Here is a 26,312-nt window from a genome sequence, read left to right as displayed (position 1 = left end):
GCCTTTTCAGCTCTCACAGTGCTTGGAATGTGCATTATATTTTCAGGTAAAATTTTTGCTCATTCTATTGAATCTTGTTAACATTTATAGTAAAGGACAAACAATTCCTCTATCCTGATAAAATATATTGTAGCTTCCTGAATCCTTTGCATTTAGAATAAATGCCAACTTGTTTTGGTATCCATTACCACTTTCAAATTGCATTATACAATATAATGCAAATGTGAGTTCTTAATTAGCAGGATGTGTTTTGTTCAAATGTACAACAGTAGAGGGATTTTTCAACATACTGCAGCTGTTACCTATGGAGAAAACAAATTTCACCTTACTAAGGAGCTGCACAAGTGCCTATGTTGTTATGGACGGATCCTTTAGTGTTTCCTTAAGTAATGCTATTTCGTAACGGATTTCACATGGAATATAGCAAAATTTACCATTGCTGCCCACTCAATTTCTGCCTCTAGGTTTTTAAAAGAGAAGAAGACGAAATTTTTGAGGACAGTAAAGTGTGAGGGTAGAGAAAGGATTCTTTATGAAAGATGTAATATTTACCAAGTTCATAAGAAAATATGCCTATATACACGTATCTATTTAAATATTCATTTAAACATTGTACATGCATCTCTATATACATGCTGTGCCCAGCAAACATTTGCATGAATATAACCTGAAGGCAGCCTCATGAAATGACAAAAATGAAAAAAATATGAACTTATATGTGAATACATACCACAGATAATATAGAAGATAGGACACTACCCACAAATAATGTAATAAATCCTTTCCTCATCGGATTTTTTGCCTAGATTTGAGGCCTTTAAACATCAACCAATTATGGTAAATGTTTAACTGTAGGAGTTCAGGCAGACAGCCAAATTCTGGTTTCAAAGCTATTGCTAGTTTTAAAGTTTTTCATTTTTAAGTAAAAGCATTTCTGGGTACTGACTATACCCTATTGTGGCTAGAGCGACTAGAATTTGAGTAAGTGGATTAGGCAGAACATAGGTCCTGAAGAAATGGGCCCTGCAGTCTTACCTGAAATGTGGCAAAGAATGGGCTAGGAAAATACTTGCCTTTTATAACTTAGCTCTATTTACCTAAAGCCAGTTTATCCCCACAGACACAAAGTAAAGAGAGAGAGTTGTTTTTCTTAGCCAAGCACCTACAAAAACAGCAAGGTTGAGGGGGAGGGGAGTAAAACGACCGTTTTAGCCTTTCCTCGTTAGGAAAGCCAGGTATTTGAAATACATACAGGAGAGCCAATGTCCCTCGCCCCACAGGTACATTTGCTTTCTTGCCAAGCTTATTAATTAAATTCCCAGTCTGCATGAAACTCGTTTGAACATTAGCCTTTCCCCAGGATATTCCTACTCTCTTGTGGAAGCACTAGCAAATGGGTAGAAGAAAAGGGCCTAGACAATCCACACGCTGGATTTGCAGCTTCTGGATATTTGAGATTCAATTGCTAAAGCCTCTTTGGTATAGCCATGATAGGGGGCTACTGAAGTGACTTTTCGTAGTCCCTTCCGTTGTCTCCTTTACTGACTCCCCAAGGTATCCCGTGGGTCTCTCTTCCCGCAAAGCCCCCAAAGCTCCAAACCTTGTCCCCCTTCCCTAAAGCCTCTCATTCACCACCACCCTCCCCAACCAAAGTCCCCTCCCGGTCACCACCAAAGCCCGGAGAAGCGGAACGCACACAATGCCTCCCTTATAGGGCTCGAGCTGGGAACTGGGCATGCTCAGTAGCCAAAGCAGATTTTTTTTTTTTCTTCTTCTTCTTTTGGTCGCAAGTGAGGCATCTCTCCCGGTCCCACACCTCTCTTTCCTCTATCCCTCTCCCCCTCTCCCCACCCCCAGCTCTTTAATCGTCCTGCTTAACCCGTTCTACACCGAAGGCACGCAGAGTTCTAAGGTGCAGAGAATTAACCCGTCTCCTCCTAAACCCACTAAATAAGTCTCACTCTGGGCTAAAGCTTCACACTTTTGCCTTAAAGCCCCCAGCCCCTTACGCGCAGACAGGTAGGGGGAGTGAGGATACTACTGGATCCCAGGAAACTGGTCCCAAGAAGGCTCCATCCAGGATCGCCCGCTGCCGAAGAAGTATTCCCGGAGCCCTCTGATCTGCGGGGTGACAATTAGCCAAAGGTACTGTACCCGTTATACAAAGCCCAAGTGCGATTGTTGCCTTTGAATGTCGTTGTTGACTCACCCCCCTTGATCCTGGAATTATTCAATCCCGCGTAGACTCGACGACCCTATCTACCTCCCTTGGCCCCCCTCCCCCGCCTCCGACGTTTCGTTGGCTTTGCCTGGGTTCTTGGTTGTTCTCTCAAAGGAACGCCCCGTGTGTGTGTGTGTGTGTGTGTGTGTGTGTGTGTGTGTGCGCGCCTTCGTTCTTAGGGGACTGAGGGAGGAGAAAGGACTCGAGTGTGCGTGTATGTGGTGGGAGGATGGAGGTTGGCGCGCTCGCGTTTGGAGACTGGGGTCTCTACGCGTGAGGAAAGGGGTCGCTCCTCCCTAGGGGGTGTTTTAGGCATAAAGAGGGGGCGGATGCCTGGAGGAAAGTACGCTTTCTTGGCGTGTGGGTGGAAGAGGAATCAAGTGGAGGTGTCTGGATGGGGGACAGGGGGCCTCAGCAATGTGCGGGGGTCGAGGTTCCTGAGTTTCGGGAGGGAGGCTGCGTGTGCGCGGGGTGGGGGGGGCGGGGGCGGGGATTCGACGCGTGTATGTAAAGGTGCAGCCCGTGTGCGAGGGGCTGGGTGCGCGCGCGGTGTCTGGCCGGGTGCGCGCGTGCGCGCCGCTGCCCGCCCGCTTGCCTGCGAGGGCTGCTTGGTGGGTTTGACGGGCGAGCCGGCGCGGAGCAGCTCAATCCTGGATCACGTAGGGACCATCGTGGAAACTGCAGAGCGGATCACGGCGCGGCGGGCCCTGCGAGAGCTGCTGGGCACCGGAGGTGGGTGAATTTTCAGCGGGGCTGCGCGAGCTGCACCGACACTCGCTGCCTCTTCCCCGCTTGGTTCAGCAGCACGAGTGTGTGTGTGTGTGTGTGTGTGTGTGTGTGTGTGTGTGTGCGCGCGCGCGCGCGCGCGGGCGCGGGCGCGCGCGCACGCGCGGAGGGGGGCAGGTAGCTTATTATTTTTAGTTTGGGTCGTGTTGGTTTGGGGCCGGCCGAGTGGCCAAAGCGACCATAGTGGCTACCCCACTACCACCCTGCTTGCCTACCCACGGCGCGGTCGCAAGTCCCTGAGGACCAAAAGAATCCGGTGTCCTTAACATCACTGCCTCCCCGGGCAGCTGGGGCGGCGGGGAAAGTGTCCTGGTCTAGGGCGACTCGGGCTGTCGGGGCCGCTGCGCTGGCTTTGTTTTCTGCGCCCCCCTCGCAAGCACTCTAGGCGGACGTGGATCTGGGGCTCAGGGCAGTGGCCCCGAGCTGGTCGGAGATTACTGGCACCCAGCAACACAGGGAATACGCGAGAAGCCGGTGGCTAACTCTAAAAGACCTGCAAAGCCGGGCAAGTGCTGGCAGCGGGACTTTGCAAGATGCCCAAATGTTGAGCTGATTTCTGGCTTGGTGAGAGCAGCACTCTGTGGCTGGCCGGGGGGGGGGGGGATGGGGGGGGGGGGGGGTGCCTGGACCCCCACTCTCGGCCACAGAGCCACTGGGTCACTCTGCCTGTAACAGGCGGGCCAGTGACGCCCCAGTGGCCCTCGGCCTCGTGGCCTGAGCTGGCCGTCTCTTACCCCTCAACCACCGCACGCCCGGGTCTAGAGAGGCCGATGGAAACTCCAATAGCTGCCCGTTGTGGGACGGGAGCGCGTGGAGAAATGTGTGCGCAGCGGAGCTGAAGGCCCCCGCGACATCCCGAGCGGTCCCCGCCTCTGCTGCCCGACCCACGAGGCCGCTGCTTGGGCCCGGGACCCGGGAGGGGGCTGCGCGCCGACTCCGGGCACCGGGATGCGGCAAAACATTGCGGTACGCGCCATCGTCGGCGCCCCTCCAGCCGCGTCGCCGCCGGCTCGAGGTAGCGCACAGGGGGCGGCAGTGACCGCGTCTCTCGGCGGAGCCCCCCACCCCCGCCTAGGCTGGCGGGCAGAGGTTTCTCCTGCCAGCTCCAGGGGAGCCACCTCGGCCCACCCCGCGCAGGCATCTGTCCCCCAGCAGGCCCGCTCCTTCCGCACGGGCGCGGAGCGCCTGGAACGGCACTCGGTTGGATGCCGGGTACGTGGTAAGGCTAGCTAGGTTTGTGCGGTCCTGGCCGGCTGTGGGAGCCGAGCGGCTTGCCGGGCACAGAGATCGAGAGACGGAGAGGTAGATGGGGAGACGGGCCGCTCTTGGCAGACGCGCCGCTCTCGGCAGCCCGAGAGATGGCTTTTGGTACCCAACTCATACTTCGTGGGTTTTTTTCTTATTTTCCTTTTTTCCCCAATTTTAAAATGTGCATGTTTTAATGGTACCATGTGAATGGGAGGTTTCTTTTGCTTACATTCAGTGCCCCCTTGCCCTCTTTCTAGCTCCCTTCCAGCTCTCTTGCCTCCTCTCACCACTACTCCATGGTCTCTTGCCCTTTCAGTCCCTCTTCCTTGGCGATCGACTCCCCCTCTCCCTCGCTTGACACTCCAGCTGCCTGCGGCTTTCTCTGTTACACAGGAGATGCATTTGGGAACTTCCTAGCTTGTCCTTGTGGCTTTTTTCCCCCTTGCTATTTAAAGTAGAAATTACGAGGAGGAGGGCAGCTCCTTATGCAATTTCAGATCTGCTGATGCTCCTTGTTCTTGTTTTTGTACCGAATTCAGGTTATTCGGGGTTTTTGTTTTGTTTTGTTTTGTTTCTAGTTTGGTTGATTTTTGGCTGGGGGTTAGTAACAAGAAATGACTCAACTGAACCAGAATAGCTGTGAAAACCACATCTATAGGAAGGCAAAATGATCATGTGAAATTTTGATTTTACAATGAAAGTTGGCTTGGATGATGTCATACTTAAGAATTTATGACTTCTTTTTGGACTGCCAATCAAACTATCACGGTGAATAGGGGAAATTCATGTCTATATGGCAGGCAAGGAGCTTCTCGGCAGTGTTGGCTGTATTCTGAACCAAACTACTTAAAATGCAAATCTTTCTGGGTCGTGGCTAATGGATGGTCTACCTTGAGACATGGTTGGTTTTACCACTAGCTGATTCCTCGTGGGCAAAATAAACAAAGGAGTTTCTGTGTGACACTTCTTTGTATCATTTCCCTCATCGTGTGTTCCTGGGTAATTTATTTATTTAATTAATGTTTGGTGGTAACCATATGGAAATTGCAGCGAGCTTCCCATTCAAGATGGAAAAGACTCGCATGGCGAAAATTGCAACAGTAAAATGCACAGTGCTTGTTTTTCCTTTTAGGCTTTTCCAGGGAAACATTGCATATATTTGTATATGCATGCTGTATTTAAGGAAATGGCTACAAGGGGTTAATTTGCTAAGCATTAAACTCCACTAGGTGATTCGTGATTTGTTTATAGACAGAGACATGGGGTGGTGATATTGGGAGGGGATGTTTGGGAAGTGATGATTTTAGGACATTTACTGTACTAAATGTATCTGGTGCTGCAGATAAAACCACTCAAGGATTGTAGTGTGTGAACTCTTCCTCAGCAGTGCTAGTCTGTGCTCCAAGTGAAGGAGATAAGCATCTGAGCCAAGTGTCAGTCCTCGGACCTGGGTTCAAAATGGCATGTAAAGGAATAGAAGTGGGCCAGGGAGGCAGGAGAGCCAGTTCTTGGGGGGTGGGAAAGCTGTCTGGACATCAGCTAGGCAATTGAGGAGCAAGCAGGTTTCTCTCCTGCTTTCTGGGACCCAGAAACAAAAGGCTCCCCCCTCCTCCTTTGGGAGATGACTGACAGGAAATTAGGTACTATGTATTTACTTGAAATTAAAATTTGGCCATTTCCTACTCAGTTATTTTTCTAGAACCTCACTGGGTCATCTGTGTTTTTTTAAGGCAGCCATGTACAGGAGTGAACTGGTTCGTGGCAGTGTGCTTACCTGTGGGCTGAAGCTCAGGCAGATCTCTTCCCAGGGCTCCTTCTACCTTGATCTTTTGACTGTCCCCTCTACAGCAACCCAGTCCCTCCCATTGCCACCCTCCGTTGAATCCCGGGCTCTACTATTTTCTCTGTTCAGCCTCTTATCAAGCTGAAGCCCAGAGAGCCGACTTCTACAGATTGAAATGCCTTTGTGGTGCAAACTACAAAGGCAGAGTTGATGGCCTGGGATCAGTCATTAGAGTTGCAAAAGGTCTGTGTTCAAGGGTGGAATTTGATAGCCCATGTAGAGAAAATATTTTCTGATTGTAAAGGTTTAAGCACAATCAAGCCTTTTTCTCCTGTTGTTTGTTGGGTGTTATGCATGTGTAAAATGTATAAACTACAGGTATGGAAATAAAACTGATGGCATTTCTGGTGATTATTGTTCACCTGAGTGAGAATCCTTGCAGAACACTACAAAGCTAACCATTACAGCCACGCGCTCACTACAGTATGATGTAAGCGCAAATACTTTTTCAAGTAATGATCATTGAAAAAATGTTTTCTTTTTATTTTGTAGATTATTTCTCTTTATTCAGAAGCATAAAGTTGTTTGCTGATTGCAAGAAGATGTTTCTTTGGCTCTTTCTGATTTTGTCAGCCCCGATTTCCTCGGCAAATGCAGATTCTGACACATCGGTGGAAATTTGCAACGTGTGCTCCTGCGTGTCAGTCGAGAATGTGCTCTATGTCAACTGTGAGAAAGTTTCGGTCTACAGACCAACTCAGCTGAAGCCGCCGTGGTCGAATTTTTATCACCTCAATTTCCAAAACAATTTTTTAAATATCCTCTATCCAAATACATTCTTGAATTTTTCACACGCAGTATCCCTGCAGCTGGGAAATAATAAGCTGCAGAACATTGAGGGAGGAGCCTTTCTTGGGCTCAGTGCATTAAAGCAGTTGCACTTGAACAACAATGAATTAAAGATTCTCCGAGCTGACACTTTCCTTGGCATCGAGAACTTGGAGTATCTCCAGGCTGACTACAATTTAATCAAGTATATTGAACGAGGAGCCTTCAATAAGCTCCACAAACTGAAAGTTCTCATTCTTAATGACAATCTGATTTCATTCCTTCCTGATAATATTTTCCGATTCGCATCTTTGACCCATCTGGATATACGAGGGAACAGAATCCAGAAACTCCCCTATATCGGAGTTCTGGAACACATAGGCCGTGTTGTTGAACTGCAACTGGAAGACAACCCTTGGAACTGTAGCTGTGATTTGTTGCCTTTAAAAGCTTGGCTGGAGAATATGCCATATAACATTTACATAGGAGAGGCTATCTGCGAAACTCCCAGTGACTTATACGGAAGGCTTTTAAAAGAAACCAACAAACAAGAATTATGCCCCATGGGCACGGGCAGTGATTTTGATGTACGAATCCTGCCTCCGTCTCAGCTGGAGAATGGCTTCACCACTCCCAATGGTCACACGACCCAAACATCCTTACACAGATTAGTGACCAAACCACCGAAAACCACAAATCCTTCCAAGATCTCTGGAATTGTGGCAGGCAAGTCCCTCTCCAACCGCAATCTCAGTCAGATTGTGTCTTACCAAACAAGGGTGCCTCCCCTGACACCTTGCCCGGCCCCTTGCTTTTGCAAAACACATCCTTCAGATTTGGGACTGAGTGTCAACTGCCAAGAGAAAAATATACAGTCCATGTCTGAACTGATACCGAAACCTTTAAATGCCAAGAAGCTGCATGTCAATGGCAATAGCATCAAAGACGTGGACATCGCAGACTTTGCCGAGTTTGAAGGACTGGATTTGCTCCATTTAGGCAGCAATCAGATTACAGTTATCAAGGGAGATGTATTCCATAATCTCACTAATTTACGCAGGCTCTATCTCAATGGCAATCAGATTGAAAGACTCTATCCTGAGATATTCTCAGGCCTTCATAACCTACAGTATCTGTATTTGGAATACAATTTGATTAAGGAGATCTTAGCAGGCACCTTTGACTCGATGCCAAATTTACAGTTACTGTATTTAAACAATAATCTCTTAAAGAGCCTGCCTGTCTACATTTTTTCAGGAGCGCCCCTCGCTAGACTGAACCTGAGGAACAACAAGTTCATGTACTTACCTGTCAGCGGGGTCCTCGATCAGCTGCAGTCTCTTACACAGATTGACCTGGAGGGCAACCCTTGGGACTGCACTTGTGACTTGGTGGCGTTAAAGCTGTGGCTGGAGAAGTTGAATGACGGGATTGTTGTGAAGGAGCTGAAATGTGAGACACCTGTTCAGTTTGCCAGCATTGAACTGAAGTCCCTCAAAAATGAAATCTTATGTCCTAAACTCTTAAACAAGCCATCTGCGCCATTCACGAGCCCTGCACCTGCCATTACGTTCACCACCCCGCTGGGTCCCATTCGAAGTCCTCCCGGTGGCCCGGTGCCTCTGTCTATTTTAATCCTCAGTATCTTAGTGGTCCTCATCTTAACTGTGTTCGTTGCTTTCTGTCTTCTTGTTTTTGTGCTGCGGCGAAACAAGAAGCCCACGGTCAAGCACGAGGGCCTGGGGAATCCTGAGTGTGGCTCCATGCAGCTGCAGCTGAGGAAGCATGACCACAAGACCAATAAAAAGGACGGACTGAGCACAGAAGCTTTCATTCCACAAACCATAGAGCAGATGAGCAAGAGCCACACCTGCGGTTTGAAAGAGTCAGAAACCGGCTTCATGTTTTCAGATCCTCCAGGACAGAAAGTCGTTATGAGAAATGTTGCCGACAAGGAGAAAGATTTATTACATGTGGATAGCAGGAAGAGACTGAGCACAATTGATGAGCTGGATGAATTATTCCCGAGCAGGGATTCCAATGTGTTTATTCAGAATTTTCTGGAAAGCAAAAAGGAGTACAATAGCATAGGTGTCAGTGGCTTTGAGATCCGCTATCCAGAAAAACAACAAGACAAAAAAAACAAGAAGTCACTGATAGGCGGCAACCACAGTAAAATTGTCGTGGAGCAGCGGAAGAGCAGCGAGTATTTTGAACTGAAGGCAAAACTCCAGAGTTCCCCTGACTACCTACAGGTCCTTGAGGAGCAGACAGCTTTGAACAAGATCTAGGTCATGCAATCTCACTTCATACAGAGGACATTTATTTAATGATGAAAGTGCCTTTTGTTGACTTCTAACTTCCAAATACTATATTATCAATAGGCATAGAGGCAGGTGTTTCCGAGGCTGTCTCATTAACTGTAGCTGCAAAGATGTGTCCAGTAGAAGAGAATTTCCTTAATAGATTTTACTACATAAAACCTATACTGTGGAGTCCTGTGGGGATACTGCAAACTCTATTGCCAAAGGGATGCTTTATATACATGATACACTGAATTTAACCTCAAGAGGCAAATCTGTTTTGTACCCCAATGCAAAACCTTCGTCTCTTTGTGCTTTGTAAAGCAAACTCAAGAAAACTGGTACCAGTGTTTGTACCTCAGCTGGGTCCTTCATCTTGCACGTAGATTAAGTCGGTGGAACTGGAATAAATCCTTTTGATTTGTGGCATTGTAACAACTCTGTGTAAAGATTATCTGAAAAGTTAAAAAAAAAAAAAGCATGCAAAGAGAGAACATTCGATAGTATTTGTAAATCGGTAAACTTTATGGCCTGCATCTTGAAACCGCTGGATTTATAATGTTAAATTGTGCAAATATTTGTTTAAAATATACCATGCATTACATAACTATAAAATAAATTTGAACACTTTAAGCATTACCTGTCTATACATAAAACCTAAAAGAAAAAAGTCAATGTGAGTTACATAGCATTTGTGGTGATCTGAAGAAATACGTGATGTTTATCAGAATTAAACAAGGCTCAAATTAAACTAACATTAGAGTTTGTTCTCAGTTACGTGAAATACCCACAATCCTTAAAGGTTGTCCAAAATTAGCAAAGTGCTTACCATGTGAGCGCACCCAAAGCTATTTTTGTAACATAATTCATATTTATGAAGTACTTTGTATACTAAATAGGAAAATATGTACTCCTTAATATGTATTTAATATGCCTGACTTGTTTTCCTGGTCACAGGGAATTTATCAATAGGTATAAATTTAGACAGAAAAAAATATACCAAACCGAAACTGAAGCTTCTGTGTACAGAAATATTCTGGACATTGTGATCAGGTATAATTTAAAAACGAAACAGACAAAAAAAAAAACCACAAAAACACAAAAATACAAAAAAACAGTTCTGTGCTATTCTTGAGAATTTAGCATATTATCTTCAGATTTGTTACCAACTGTGCATTTTAAAATAAGTTCCTTAGTTTTATAGTATTGTGTCTGGGGCGGTTGTTACTTGCCATCAGTTGTCTTGCTTTTCAGGATTCTATGAGCTTAATTCAAGTAGTTTTCACTACAAATATTTAAAAAAAATTAATGAGTAAGGTTAATAGTTATATCTCGTATGCATCAGTATCCTGTTCTGTCATCATTCCAGCTACTATCAGATAATCCAGTAGAGCAGTGAACATCATGGTGATCTCGGCTATCAAAGCCACACTGTAAAATGCTTTCGTTGGTCTCAGATTAGTTCACAGTCCGCAACTACAAATGATATGCCACTGTGTTTGCTTGTGCTGTTAACTTCTAAGTCAAAATTGGTCAAAGGAAGGACTTGATAATGGGAGACATTTGAAGATTTTTAGGAGCTCCCAATTAGCAAAGTGACATCCTGAAACACATTACCTTCTTGGCCTGCCTGCATATGTATATTTCTTTGTGCTCCATCTCTTATAATTACTCTATTAATCAGTGAGATGACCAAGAAGGTAAACATAGACATTCTTCATGAACTTCAAGTGGCAGATGTTTTGGTGCAGCTTCCAAAATGATATGGCGGCTAAAGTTGTAACAGTAGTCCCTTTATTAAGTACTAATTTCAGGGCTTTATATGTTTGTTCCGGGATAAAAAAAAAAACAAATAAACAACTTGGCATTCTTAGAGGGTGTGCGAGTACGTGTGTGTGTGCCTGTGTGTGTGTATTTGGGTGTATATGCATACATAGAGATAATCTGGAGATTTTTTTTAAATAGAAAAAAATGTCTCCATATGTGTGTGCTGGTGCTCTTAAAACTTCAATGTGTAATTTTAATTTTCATGACAATGTCTGTGAAAACTTTATATGAATATTAAAAAAATACAAACAAATACTTGCTTTCTGATCTTGAAAGAAAAGACACGAAGATGTGTGCCCAACAGCGTGTTTTCATCTACAATTTCATAAGGACTTTTAATATGCCATTACCATGCTTGCATTCATCCATGGATTAAAGGGCTCCTAATGCATACTGACAGGATAAAGATGCAAAGGCTTCAAAGAAAGTGTTTCAGTTTATCCTGTCAATAAAGTATGGATTGAGGAATCTTAAGTAGACACTTATGGGAGGAACCAGAAAGCTCTATCCATGATCTGGGGATAATAGGTCCTTGGGATGATGCCTTTATTCAGTGTGGTGATGCTTTGAAGATGTTTCAAGGTTTCTGCAGTTGTCAATGGCAAGAGTCCCTGCCACCATCTCAAAGCTTGCTGTAGCATATTGGCTATCTCATACTCTTCTGCTGAAAGGTATAAATGTTCAACATTTTTTAAAAAGTAATTTCAATGCGTGGGGTTATCTGGAGGTTTTAACTGTAAGTGAATGACAGTAACAAATCCTTGGTTAAGGCCAATCCATTTTCCTTAACTGAAGTCATTGTGCCTACATTAAACAGTGTATACTGTTTTGCACCTGTCTCTCATTAGTTCTACTTGTACATTTTATGATAATGTAGTTAGGCCTAAGTTTTGAGTTGAGTACAAGAGCAGTTAGGATACTGTACATTTTGTTGGCTTCAACTATAACCTTGATGTTAGTTTAACCCCTTGAGGAATGATCTATATGTCAGTGCATCATCTTTGGTAGAATTTGATTCAAATCTAGAAAATCCAAGAAGAGCTCACTTCTAACGTGGCCTGACACATCATGGGCTTCTTGGCATTGTATCATGTGCTTGGACTCTGTTAGAATGGTTGCAAAGAAGATTAGATCATATGAAATTAGTGAAGGGGTTGAGATAATATATTATGTCCATGTAATATAAATCAAGTTTTAAATTATTTTTCTATGAAATCAATAAAAAATGATTCAATTCTTTAAAAGTAAATCTGTGTAATTTTATGAGAAAGCAGCTATTAAAATACAGTGATTCAAGTCTATAAGGCCATTTATATTCTATATTTAGTTTTCCATTCTGAAAAATAAACTAAATAAATATATTAATTAGAAAATCATTTAAGACCAGCTTTCTGTTGTTGCTTTTTTAAAGCATTTTTGTTTCTTTAAGCCATAAGGATGCATAAATTATACAGGGCATGGCCTCATGAGTAACGTCAGCAGGTTTTGCAGAAATAACAAAACACATCTAGAAATGTATGGCAGTAATAGTAACCTATAATATCTTTTGCATGATTTGTACATTGACACTGTATGAAATGAGCACAGTGAGTTTTTTTTTGTTGTTGCTGTTATTGTTGTCGCATCCAAAGAGCTGGGGAGAAAATATATTAAGAATGTATTTATAATCACTATTTCGAAATAAAGTAAAGAAAACACATTGTATTGTTTTTACCCTGATTTAATTATTAGTATTTTAGGTTAGCTTATAAGATAAAAATCCAGTCATGCTATGAAAGCTAATGTACATCATGGAAAGAAACTGTTTTAATGACTTTTGTTTGCTTTTAATAACATCAAGCTATCAGAGAGAATTTATTAAATGCCATTTTTATGAAAGTATTAATAAAATTGTTTGCTACAATGGTATTTCTGAAGCCACAATTTGTTAAATATATTTATCTTTCCATTATCTTTCCGAAAAAATAAAGTAGTAACCAAATTGATCTTTTCACCTAGATTTGAGGGTAAGATACAGAGCTTTAGAATACTGTTTGTATTAAACGTAATTGCTAAATCTCTGTTAAGAAATGCTTTCTTTTCAGACATCTTTGCAATCTGTGTTCCTTTCCACTGGCAGCCCATTCCCATTAATCAGTTGGGATCTGACATAACTGCAGATAAGCAAATATTAATATTCAATCTTTATCTATTTAAATGCTTCTGCACATTTCCTTATGGGAAGAGATGTAAAGAGAGAGGGAAACAGAGAGAGAATACATATGAAGAGTTTTGTTTTTTTTTTTTTTTTCAAATGAAGAGTTTTGTGGTCTTAGGTCTATACCTAGTTATGCTGAAGAAGTGAACAGTGCTTTTGGACTAAATGTTTTACGTAGCACAGGATCTATATCCCGTGATTGTATGACTCATTTTAGTTCTTCGTGAGTACTGAGCAGAGGGCTTTGGGCCCCGGCTACCCAGTTATGTAGACAAGTGGTATCAGATGAAGTTTTGGCTTCATTTCCAGTGCTCATTCTATTAGTCACTATGGTCAGATGGGCGGAACTAAAATATCCTGTTTGTGGCTTCACTTACAGCGAATAACTGGCAACAAATATCAAGTTCACCTGATAATTGTTAACCCTCAATTTTGTATTTGCTGGTTATCTGTCCTTTGTTAAATTAAAATCAAACAGGAGGTTAAATGAATTTTCAATAATGTATTTGGACAAAATTGCCCTTAATCTAATTTTGACTTTTGTTTTGTGTTAGTTTCTACTGGTTGATAAGATTGCATTTCAGAAGGGGAAATCCAGGAAGCCAAACTGTGTTGTCTATCTTCTATGAAAGAGTAGGGCTTCTTAAATTTTGTAAAGATTACATTTAGCCTGTTGTTCCTAAGTCTACAGAGGGAAAATGAAGTGGGGCTGTGAGACAACTGCTTAAATACCTTGAGCCAAATAAATGCTGTTGAGAATAAAAAGATTCGGATTTTTCATTAAATCCTAATAATTACCAGATCCATGGACTACAGTACCCAGAACCAGGAAAGAATTACTCAGCCCTCCACCTTAGTTTGCTTTTGTAGACCCTGGCTAGATAGAAAGTCTAGTGATTTCATTAATATGTCAGAAATGAGAAATTACTTGTTTAACTTAAAAAGCTCATGAATAAGGTCTTCAGAGAAATTATAAGACTATGTAATGAAAAAATATAAAACATCACTTTCAAATTAGCTATAGGAAGGAAATAGTCTTCTAAAGTTTCTGAACAACACATTTCTCTTAGTTGGCACCGTACAGATACTAGATCATGTCCTGTGTTGCTGGTTACCAACCTGAGGAAGCCATGTTGTGCAATGGATACTGCTCATGGAAGTCTTTGAAAATCATAGTAAGCTCAGTTCTCCCGACTACGAATTGCAATGTATATTTTCATTATTGTTTCATGTAAACTGAACCATTGTGGTAAAATTCTGGAGTTGATATTCAGTAATTTTAATGCTGTTTTCACTAATAAAAGTCTTTTCTTATAGGTCATATTTGTAGCCATTTAGTGTGTTTATTAGTGTGAAATTAGTAAAACTCAACATCAAGAAGAAATGCAAATAATTTGGGTTTGGGCCGACGCAATTGTTTTTAATAGGCCAGGTCTAAAAGAGAAACCAAACAAAACGGAACAAGAGGAGGCCAGGTCCACCTACCTGCCTCCCCCCGACACACACGTACACACAAATAGTGAATTATGCACAAAGGGAATTACTTCGTTGATATAAACAAAATGTTTCTGCCTTGACTACCTAGATTTTCCAAATCAAAGTAGGTATTGGGGCCCCAGAGGTAAATGTCCCGCTTTTTTCTTCACTTTAAATGGAAACCTGACCACCATGTTCATACATACTAGAAATTTGGCCCAGTTACCTCTCAGGACTTCCTTGGATTTCAGTAATGTCCACTGTCTTGATATTTGGTTTTGATTTTCCTTATTAACTTCATCATCATTATCATCCTTCCATCTGTAAGCGTATTTAAGGCACAGTGCAGTATGGAACTCCCAGGTGGCCAATCAAGGTACAAATCAATGCTGCAGCTACCTTTCACAACTATTATTCAGAAAACCATGTAGCGACATCTAGATCCAAAAAAATGAAGCCCAGGGAAGGATTTGATTAGACATTATTAGAACATAGAGGTTAAAAAGAAGAAGAAGATCAAGTAGGTTGCAAATTACTGATCAAAGAATTCTGTACCTAAGAGCAGGGAGGGCAAGGGAGTATTCAGAGGGGGAAAAATGTTTATTTATCAAAAGAACTCAGAATCTGATTCCTAAACAAGAATCATGGCAACATAGGTCAAATCATAGAATTGTTTCTCCTTATTCTCTCTCTCCACTTTATTTCTTGTAAATAGACATGAAACCTGGGATGTAGCAACACAACGCTAGTAATTCATATGTTTTCAAGGAATTCAGTGGTCAATTAAAACAACAGGTTACGTTTTTAGCTCCCGTGGAATCGTTTCCGGGATGACTGACATCACGAACTGACTGTCAGGGCCTCCTGGTAGAGCTCTAGCTGTAAAAAAAAAAAAAAAAAAAAAAAAAAAAAAAGGCAGTACTGGTGCTTAATAAGAATAGGAAGTGAAATATGCATAGTACATATAATGAATTTTGATAGGGAGCAAAAGAAATCGATACAAACATTTGGGTTCCTAATCCCATGGTAAAAAGCTGCTAAACCTTTTGGTTTGTTTTCAGAAATTGTATTTCAATACAAATTACCAAGTGCACATTTCAAAAGCCATTTCCTGCGAGAACCCCCAGGAAGCCATGTCTTTGCCATGGGTCTCCTTGTTCCATTAGCAGGATGTGTCACATTTGCCAAGTCCTCCCTGCTGGAAATTCTTCTCTTCTGCTGCTATGAACAGCCAACATCATCTATGGCACAGGCTAGCTCAGGGAGATTTTTTTTTTTCACTGCTGTTTGGTCGTTAGTGACGGGACACATGAAATAATCTAGGCTTCTATGTCCAAACATATTTGCCATTGTAGTATTACCGCATCTAGAGAGCATTTCGATTAAATGTGTTTTCCACATTGCCATTTTTGTTTTTTATTTACCAGTTATCTTCCAGGCCACAACAGCTACTAGTTATTTTATGCCTAGCTCTCCTTCAAAGTGGAAAGTAATTCCATCCTGGAAACTCACAGTTTATTTATAGAAAGAATCATCACACTTCTATCTGCTCATTTCCTTCTATAACTTCCAGAAATATAGAAAATTTAGTACAGTAAGTGATTGATTTAAAAGGAAGTCCTGCTGACACAAAAATAATTATAAGATGACATTGTGAGTTATCGGGGTGGGGGGGAAGCCAACTTTAGGAAGATATTTCTTGTGTCTTAGATCTCTTTGCAGTGGAATCGAAGGGCAGCGCCTTAACTCCTGAGCTGGACTCTGAGAAATCAGCTTGCACTCAGGAGCCCCTGCAATAACTAAAGAAGTTTATTATTGCTGACATGTGGGCAGGTTTGCCGTGTGTTGCCATAAACATGGCTGTTATTTTCTCCTTGCACTATTTCAGAAAATAGTCATTTGCTCAGATTTGGCACAGCTGCTGAAATGCTGCTGTATCAATTCTCACCGTGAAAATTCACAAAGCATTTTTTTTTTTTTTACTGTATGTAACTAAGCAGTCACACAGAAATGTGTATTGGAAACTGGATAAAACCATTAGGATTAAGAAGGGAACTAGCCTGTCCTTAGGAAAAGAGGGCTTTTCAGAGAACCAAAACACAGGCATTTTATTACGCTTACATCAAGGTAGATCACCTTCCTTTGAACATGTCGGCGTTTTTGTAGGCTTCGATCTGTGCGTTAGGAGGGAAGTAGGACTCAGTTCCGGAACAGCATTTCCATTCTCTGCACAGTCATCCTGGTTGCTTAGATGCGGCTGCAGTGTAGAATGTGTGAGCACTAACTGGGTTATTTAATCTCAAACGCGTATCTGATTTCAGCTGCTCATTTGACTATAAACATATTGAAGAAGGCCAGTTGGACCTAACAAAGTGGTCTTACGATAGAACTAAATGGTCTTTATTCCATCTTAAAGGTTATCGGAACAGGGGTAAACCAAGAGCCTGTTGGTAAATAGTCACCTCCAACGTTTAAGAACCATCACAGGAAGATGGGAGTATATATACTCCTTGAATTTGCAAATCAGATCATTTCATCCCTATTCCTTTTCTTTTGGAAGAGCAACTAGGGCTAGAGAGGGAAGGTGACTTGCCCTAAGCCAAGTAACATATTAAGACCAATCTGGTCTACAACCTGTTTCTCCTGACTCACAGAATAATGCTATTTCCATTACACTGTTCTATTTGGAAGTTCCAAAGAGGAGAATGAGGATCTGTGGGTGAGGCTGCAGGGAGACATTCCAATGTAGCATAAGGACATTTTCCATAAGGTTTTCTAGCAGCCCATAACTGGAATGAGCTCGATTTCAAAATACAGAGTTCTTTATCTGTACAAGTATCCAAAGTGAGAATGGTTTTGACAAGGAGGATAGATGTTATTCAAGAAAATGTATTTGAATGCAAGCGTGGACTAGTTGTTCTTGGAGGACACTTCTAAGATTCCAGGATTCTCTGGTTTATACACTAAAGTCATTGATCAAGCAAGTCAAAACTTTCAAATACCTATTTTTGTCCCAAACATTCAAATCCTCAATCTATAATAGCTTAATTACTAATAGATGATACCCACTGGATATTAGAATAACAAATCAATAACCCCAAATACCAATTAGACATGAAGCATCATTTTGGAAGAGACATAAGTTTCCTTCTAATTTTTAGTTTTTTCATTTTGTGTCAGCATTCCAAAAAGAATAGTCTCTGATGTTTAATTTTCTCACAAAGGAAAAAACAACCTCTTTGTACATTGCACTGAAGATGGCACTCTAGTAACAACCTCACACTAGCAACAATAAGATGTGCTTATATTTATTATTTCAGTCCTACATTTTCAATTTTGAGGTTATTTCTTGAGCTTGGCAAATGGAACACAAAGGTTAGTTTATTGTTATATCATCTTCTCTAATTAGAGTTGGGTCTCTTTCTTTATTATTTACCCTCAATTAGATAAAGTTGAAAATTATTCCAAAGAATTTTAATTCAGGTTATAGCTCAACAGACTATATTAAGAATAGCAACCACAAATTATCTGAATTACAAAAAAAAATACTCTCAGAAATACTTATTTGAATTTCACTCCATAGAGACAAAGTTTTCTTAAAAAAAAAAAAAGGAAAAGAAGGGAAAAAAATAAAACCTTCAAACCTCGAGGGTTTTTGGTTGTCTATGGTGTGCTGTTTGTTTTTAAAGATTCTGGATACATCCGCAATCACTCTGAAATGCAATTGTGAGTGTGTCTTCATTCAGTGCTATTAACTAGGGCCCCCTTCAAAGTAGCTGCTGTGCATTTGCTGACCCCTTTATTCACAAAGAGTATTCCTTCAGGTACTAGTTAACAATTCATTCAGAATTAGCAGTTTTACACTTTGGAATCATACTTCACTTCTAAACAGTCATGGTGTTAAATGTATAAATAACCTCTGCCTAATTAATGTCTAAGTAGAAAAGAATAGAAAGGAATAAAAATATTTCGTTTGATTTGTTGCTGACACGTTACAAAGCACATTGACCCTCTGGCCTCTCCTCTTTCTTCCTGTCCATCACCCTGCCTGCTGCCTGGGCAGCCCCATAGCTCCTTGTTCAAACATCCTCTTCTGTGACGGTGACCAAGTGCTCCTCACTCCCATTAAAACTCCAGTTCTGTTTGAGGTTTTTCTTTCTACCTGATTCACTTTCAAATACCAAATTCACATTGCAGCTAATTCACATGTACATGTGTATGTTAATACTCTCAGGGGTATTTTAAGAGAGGATATGGAGGAAGAGAGGAGGAGATCATGTTGATAGGACAAATGGTGGCATTTCAAGCCTATGACCAACAGTGGACTGAGGCCTCTGTATCCTTCAGTGTATCACGTGTAAAGCTCGTGTAGCTCAGATCGATTGAAACTGGTGGACTGACTTAAACCTACTCTCCTAAAGACCCATGTATGTCCCCAAAGTGGCTTTCATTCATTTGACCTTGTTCATATTGGAGTGGGGAGACGGGGGGGATCAGTTAGTCGAGGCTGTCCTGTGGAAAGGACATTTAAATTAAAGACCTAAAAGGTGAGTTCAAATTAATTAGTTGTTGAAGAGTGGGGTTGGGGCATAGCATTTGAAACTGAGGGAGCAACATAGGCCAAGACCCGGTGTGGGAATTATCTCATTATGTGGTGCCGGTGAAGTAGGCAGAGACTAGACCAGGGGTTGGCCGACTTATTGGGCAGAGGGCCAGATAGCAGATACTAAAGGCTTTGTGGGCCACGTGGTCTTTGCTATAACAAGTCAACTCTGCAGTTGTAGCACAGAAGTAGCTGTAGATAATAAGTAAACAAACCAAACGGGTGGGGCTGTGTCTCAGTGAAATTTCACTGAGGAAACAGGTGGTGTGGGTGGATTGGCCCACAAGCCACGGGTGCCAACCCCCAGGGTAAATTATGAAAGGCCTGGGAGGAGTCTATCAGGTGCTTTGGGAAGTAAATGGAGGTTTATAAAGCACTGAGGTGACATGATTAGGTTTACCTAGGACAGACTACCACTGGTTGCTTTATTGAGGCTGAACTATTGTGAATGAAGACTCTGCGGGCCTTGCCCGTAGACTGGATATGTGAGTCAAGGGTGACAGGGGAGCCAAGGAAAATTCTCAGAGTCCTCTGCCCTGAGCAACTGGGTTGAAGAAAATGCCACTCACTGAGATCGGATCCTCTAGGGGAGTTGGAAATGGCTGGAAGCCTTCAAGTTGTCTGATAGGTGGGTGCCTTTGTCCAGAACAGGAGCTCTGAGGAGCAGCTAAGGCCAAACACAGAACTGACACTGAAGGTCACAGAAGGAGGTTACAGAATGAAAACACAAGGCCCTCCAATGATTGCAGCTGGTTCGAGCTTCGGTTTTCAGTGCATCAACAGTATCGAAAGCACCTGAGGTGCTTGTTAAAATTCAGACCCTCAGACCCCTTCTGAACCAGAATACCTGTGGGCAGAGCCCAAGAATGTACATTTTAAGCTTTCCAGGCTATTCTTCTTTACCTTAAATTGTGAGAATCTCTGCTGTTGAAGTAACTTGGAAGAGAAAGCACCTGCAGGAGAAAGAAATTGGGACCGGACAGCTAGAGGGAAAACCAGGAGGCTCTGGGGGCCTGGGAGCAAAGAGAAGAACGTTTCAAGAAGGAAGGGGTGACTGACCATGTCCAGTGTTGCTGAGAGACATCGGTGCTATCCCACCAGTATTGTCTGGTACCGGTCCCACTCGGACTGCATCCAAGACAGATGTCAGAACAGCTGTGGGACTCCATGCCCTAACAGAACACAGAATCCACAGATGGAGATGGTCTGAGAAATGAGACAAGAATCAGGACCAGAAGACTGGGTGAAGTGGTAGCAAAAGATCAGTGCAGAGAAGACTTCAGGATTCCAGAGGAAAGGTGTATGGAAACCACAAGGCCAGCAGCCAGGTCCCATTCAGGGCAGGAGGTCAAAGTGCGTACCTAGAGTCAGCCCCAGAGGGGATCAGGGGTGGGCTGTCATGGAAGGTCATGGAGGGTCACCAAACCCCAGCATTTCTGAGAGACTTTATGCCCAGTGGTGCTGCCCACCAAGGATGAGGAACAAATAGGGGAATCTTAGCCCTTCAGCTATTTGCTGTGGGCTTTGACCTGGAGCAAATTGGGGCAGGAAAACTCCACCCCAACCCCCGCACCAGGGCAGCATTTCCTCAGTAGAGTGTATTCTTTACATTCAAGTTAATGCACTTCCACTGAGTCCCTACTCTGTGTCTTCTCTGGGTTGTGTCGGAAGGGTGTGGAATAGGGGGACCACGTCCCAGCCCCCACTGGGACCACAGCCCTAGTAGAGGAGGCAGATGTGAAAATGACGAGAACCCCACATCCTCGCTGCTGTAATATAAAGACAACATGCTGTGCATGAACAGGTGTTCAACCATGGGGAGCAAAGAAGGTATCATTTGACCTTGCCTTTGGACGATGGATTGGATTTTGATAGATGGAGAGGGAAGTCCCAGCTGAGAGCACAGTTTGTGTAAAGGCAGAGAGGGACAGGAGAGCCTGATGTTCTCAAGGTACTGGATGGTTCCTGAGGGCTATCTCTAAATGCTGACCTGCCACCCTTGCTCATACCACTTCCCCATACCTACTTCTTTCTAGCTTTGTTTACTCTTTGCCTTCTCTCTCTTGCAAAGGCTCCCCTCTCTTTATTGCAGTTACTCCTTTTCCCCCCACATGCCATAATTATTTCCCCCCAATTCTCCAATAAATGAACATAAGAATGAGCAAATACTACATGCCAGGTGCTGAGGCATCTGCTTGGAAAGACAAGGGAGAACAAGACCTCCTCCTTCCCCCAAAGATCTTGCAGCTCAGTTCATTCCAGCAACGTTTCCCTTAACACAGAAGTTTGGCGTTGTTTGGGCAAAGATCTCGGTTTGTAGTGATACCACAGAATTAGACTCTGCCATGCACTGGCCTGTATGTCTGGCTGTTTATCTCCAATCTGAATTAGAAAGGACTGAAGTTAAGGTGTTTTCTCAATCAAGTACAAGAGTTTGTACTTCCTTCTAGCTCAGCAAAACCCTTGAGGAAGTTTGGGGTTATTGTTTTTGAAACCTTGAAAGCTGGGCAGGCAGTTGCATTACTCCTACTTCTATTGGTGGGTCTACGCTGCTGAGCTCAAACGAAGCTTTTGTTGCCGGGACTTGTGTTGTTGTAATTCTTTTCAGGCATCTCAGGGATGAAAGAATTGAATACTGCAGATTAAAAAAAAAAAAAAAAAAAAAAACAGCTTGCAACTATTCCATTCCAGACAAAGTCTCTGCACCCTCCTAGCAATTTCCACATGAGGTCTTTATGTTTTCCAGTTCGCCCTCACCGCTGCTTTCAGGCGATAGAGAGGGTGTCATTTCATTTTTCTCTTTGCCTCCCTTTCCTGTTTTTCCTCTTTCTCTCTAAGGAAGAGTCCATTTTCATTTTCTTTTGTGCGTGCGTCTGCTCTGCATTTGAGGAAAGAGGGTCTTGGTGAGCTGTCACCTTTCTGTGAACAGAGCTCATACTTGGAGTGTGCCTCTGTTGTTCATCTTAGAAATAAAACAACAGGCTGGGTGGTCTAGTCAGTTGCACTTGGCTCTCAATAATTAGAACCCTGTGGATGAAATATTAACAGAGTGAAGAGAAGGAGCCTATTCTCTAACTTGAAACTGAGTTTCCATTTCGGCCTCCATGGTACCAAAATAAAACTGGAAGAAAAAAAAAAAGCCCCAAACCATTCTTATTAAGGAAAACTCACTATCTACCCCACTCTTCTTACCATGGTGCTTCTGTTCATAGGGGTGGTTGATTGTGTCCCCTGGGAAGTGGATTTGGGGAGAAGTCTCTACAGATGATTCCCTACTCCACGGGGATACAGCAAAGAAAGGCAGGAACCCCAGTCTTGAACACAAAAGGAGGATCTCAGACTATAATGACAAAGGGGGGAGGAGGCTCTGGATAAATTTGTTGAATCTCCATGGTTTCACTCTTCTGAAGGTCTAAGTTTGATCTCATCATGTGTCATGTTATGGTCAGCCAGGCCTGTCCTCCCTTCTTAACTTCCTTGGGGATGTATATTTGCCTGCCACTAATGGCAAGAATCGAGATTATTTTATAGCCATGATGATAGCCTCTGTAGCAGCCCAGGATAGGGCTGCAAACTTTTCGGAGCAGGTAGAAAGATGAAACCTAATAGCATTTTCCAGCCTTAAACATCATTACCCACTTGCACAGCAAAAATAGAGACATTTTACAGGGCACTGAATTTGGTTTTTCCTCACAGGGGAAAGGTCAGAAAAGAGGAGCAAAATTAATTTGGAAAGAGACTGACTATAAATGAATTGAATTAAACAGAGTCAAAGGACTCATCATCCTGGAAAAGTTGAATAAAAATTTTAAAAGAGGACTTTTCCTGTGTTATGTTTTCATTCACTTCTGCCCTCAACTTCCCATATAAATACACTCAACAACACTTCAGGCTTTTCTTTGTGACCTAATATGTTCAGACACCATTGCTTGTTTGTTTCAGTTTTCTTTTAGGTTTCACTGTTGAACACATGCAGTCTGGCTCCAATCATCTGCCCAACAGAGATCTCCCCAAATGTGGGCCTAGAAGACAATGACAGAACACTCAAAAGGTCAAGTGTGGCTAATGTTTTTCTCCATCTGGTGATGTATCTGTTTTTGTTTTTGTTTTTCCTTCTTGCTGTCTCTCCATAGGAGTGCTGCTAAAAACAAGTGATTAAGTGTATTAAACTGTCCAACTCAAGGGAATCCCAGCATATCAAAGAGGCTAATAACTTCTTGGCAAGTTCCCATGTGTGAGCAAAATAAACAATTTTATCAGCACTGGTGGTTCAAGGTGGAAAAAAATATCAGCAACTTTAGAAAAGTCTGGTCTATTGGGATACTCTGCAAAGCATATATAGCTCTGGCACCAAGGATTCTAGAAACTCAGTGACACTGCTCTGTCTAACTGTCCGTCTTTATGCCAGTACCATACTGTTTTAATTGTTGTAGCTTTGGAATATATTTTGAAGAAGGAATTGTGATGCTTCCAGCTTTGTTCTCCTTTCTCAAGATTGTTTTGGCATTTGGAGTGCTTTTGTGGTGCTATATGAATTTTAGGATTGGTTTTTCTATTTCTGTAGAAAATGCCACTGAGATTTTGACAGGGATTGCATTAAATTCATAGATTGCTCTGAATAGCATGGGCAGTTTTAAAATATTAATTCTCCCGATCAATGAACACAAGATATCTTTCCATTTCTTTGTGTCTTTTTAAATTTTTCATCAGTGTTTTGTCATTTTCATCATACAAGTCTTTTTATCTTCTTCTTCTTCTTTTTTATTTAAGTCTTTTTATCTTCTTGGCTAAGTTTACTCCTAAGTGTTTTATTCTTTTTGATGCTATTATAGATGGGATTGTTTTCCTAATTTCCTTTTCAAATAGTTCATCATTAATATATAGAAATGCGGATTTTTGTGTGTTGATTTTGTATCCTGAAAACACTGAATTTGTTGATTAGTTCTAACATTTTTTGGTGGAGTCTTAAGGGTTTTCTATATATAAGATCATATAATCTGCAAACAGAGACAATTTTCCTTCTTCCTTTCCTATTTGGATGCCTTTTATTTTTTTTTAGTTGTTCTGGCTAGGACGTCCAGTACTATGTAGAATGGAAGTGGCCATAGTACAAGAGGGCATACTTTCCTTGTTCCTGAGCTTAGTGGAGAAATTTCAGCTTTTCACTATTGGATATGATACTAGCTGTGGACCTGTCATATATGGTTTTATTATGTTGAAGTGATTTCCTTCTATTCCTACTTTACGGAGAGTTTTTATCATGGAAGTTTGTTAAATTTAATTGAGTGCTTTTTCCAGTCTATTGAGATGATCATGTGATTTTTTATCCTTCATTCTTTTAATGTGGTTTATCACATTAATTGATTCTCACATTTTGAGCCATCTTTGCATCCTTGGAATAAATTCCACTTGGTCATGGTGTATATGATCCTTTTAACATGCTGTTGAATTCAGTTTGCTAGTATTAACAAAGGAGTTTTTATTAAAGATTTTTATTTATTTATTTGACAGAGAGAGAGATAGTGAGAGCAGGAACACAAGCAGGGGGAGTGGGAGAGGGAGAAGCAGGCTTCCTGCCGAGGGGGGAGCCTGACGCGGGGCTCAATCCCAGGACCCTGGGATCATGACCTGAGCCGAAGGCAGTCACTTAACCGACTGAGCCACCCAGGCGCCCCAACAAAGGAATTTTATTATATTTTTTATTTTTTTAAAGATTTTATTTATTTGTCAGAGAGAGAGACAGAGCACAAGCAGGGAGAGCGGCGGGCAGAGGGAGAAGCAGGCTCCCTGCTGAGCAGGGACCCCCCCCCCCGATGTGGGACTCGATCCCAGGACCCTGGAATCATGACCTGAGCCGAAGGCAGCCGCTTAACCGACTGAGCCACCCAGGCATCCGCCAACAAAGGAATTTTAAAGAAAGTGTTTAATTTAAAAAATATACAATGTTTATAAAAATTAAAAAGATTAAGAATGAGGGATGCCTGGATGGCTCAATCAGTTGAGCATCCAACTCTTGGTTTCAGCTCAGGTCATCATCTCAGGGTCATGGGATCCAGCCCCGTGTCATCTGGTTCAGCAGTCAGCAAGGAATCTGCTGGAGAGTCTCTCTCTCCCTCTCCCTTTGCCCCTCCCCCCACTCAAGCATGCACATGCATTCTCTCTCTCTTTCTCTCTCAAATAAATAATAAATCGTTTTTTTAAAGATTTTATTTATTTATTTGAGAGAGAGAGAGTGAGAGATAGAGAGCATGAGAGGGAAGAGGGTCAGAGGGAGGGAGCCCGATGTGGGACTCGATCCCGGGACCTCAGGATCTTGACCTGAGCCGAAGGCAGTTGCTTAACCAACTGAGCCACCCAGGTGCCCCCTCTCTCAAATAAATAAATAAATCTTTTAAAAAAAAGAGAGATGAGGGGTGCCTGGGTGGCTCAGTTGGTTAAGTGTCTGCCTTTGGCTCAGGTCATGATCCCAGGGTGTTGGGATCAAGCCCCGCATGGGCAGGGAGCCTGTTTCTTCTCCCTCTGCCTCTCTCCCCAACTCGTGTGCTCACTCTCCTCTCTTTCTCTCTCTCTGTCTCTCTCAAATAAATAAAAAATCTTTTAAAAAATAAAAAATAAATATAAAAAAAGATGAACAATGAAACTGAAGTCTCTCTCTTATCTCTGACCCACAGAGTCTCCGAGGGTCAGGGATAAGAGGGCTGAGAAAGCTGAAAGAAACAGATGAGGATTGTGGTTCTTTGTTTTTTTAATTTTATTTTTGTTTTTTTCTTTTTTTAATTTAATTTAATTTTATTATGTTATGTTAATCACCATATAATACGTCATTAGTTTTTGATGTCGTGTTCCATGATTCATTGTTTGTGCATAACACCCAGTGCTCCACGCAGAACGTGCCCTCTCTAATACCCATCACCAGGCTAACCCATCCCCCTACCCTCCTCCCCTCTAGAACCCTCAGTTTGTTTCTCAGAGTCCACAGTCTGTCATGGTTCGTCTCTCCCTCCGATTCCCCCCCCTTCATTTTCCCTTCCTTCTCCTAA

At 42.4% G+C, this 26,312-nt stretch overlaps 1 protein-coding gene and 1 long non-coding RNA gene across 5 annotated transcripts in view; one reads left to right on the top strand and one right to left on the bottom strand.

Annotated features, from left to right (window-relative positions):
- The window catches only part of LOC141371279 (uncharacterized), a 150,894-nt gene extending 148,636 nt beyond the window's left edge, over positions 1-2,258 (bottom strand). The window contains exons 1-2 of the long non-coding RNA XR_012376099.1: positions 2,210-2,258; positions 2,010-2,121 (exon numbers count right to left, since the gene is read on the bottom strand). This is a non-coding gene — a long non-coding RNA (uncharacterized lncRNA). The remainder of the gene's footprint in view (positions 1-2,009; positions 2,122-2,209) is intronic.
- SLITRK4 (SLIT and NTRK like family member 4) overlaps positions 1-13,265 on the top strand; it is a 105,270-nt gene extending 92,005 nt beyond the window's left edge. Inside the window, exons 1-2 of one of the 4 annotated variants that reach the window (XM_025861521.2) lie at positions 1,801-2,145; positions 6,591-13,265. In XM_025861521.2, the coding sequence (XP_025717306.1) occupies positions 6,641-9,157 (2,517 nt within the window). In that variant the 5' untranslated portion in view covers positions 1,801-2,145; positions 6,591-6,640 and the 3' untranslated portion in view covers positions 9,158-13,265. Of the gene's footprint in view, positions 1-1,800; positions 2,146-2,735; positions 2,954-3,460; positions 3,572-6,590 lie in introns of those variants that run through there. The other 3 variants (XM_073885657.1, XM_073885658.1, XM_073885659.1) reach the window with 3 other exon arrangements.
- The last annotated feature ends 13,047 nt before the right edge of the window (positions 13,266-26,312 follow it).

This window comes from Callorhinus ursinus, unplaced genomic scaffold, assembly GCF_003265705.2.
Source record: "Callorhinus ursinus isolate GAN/ISIS: 27379988/994484 unplaced genomic scaffold, GSC_fseal_2.0 scaffold64, whole genome shotgun sequence".
In the NCBI taxonomy this organism is placed as follows: Eukaryota; Metazoa; Chordata; class Mammalia; order Carnivora; family Otariidae; genus Callorhinus; species Callorhinus ursinus.
This window is presented reverse-complemented; position numbering and strand designations above follow the sequence as displayed.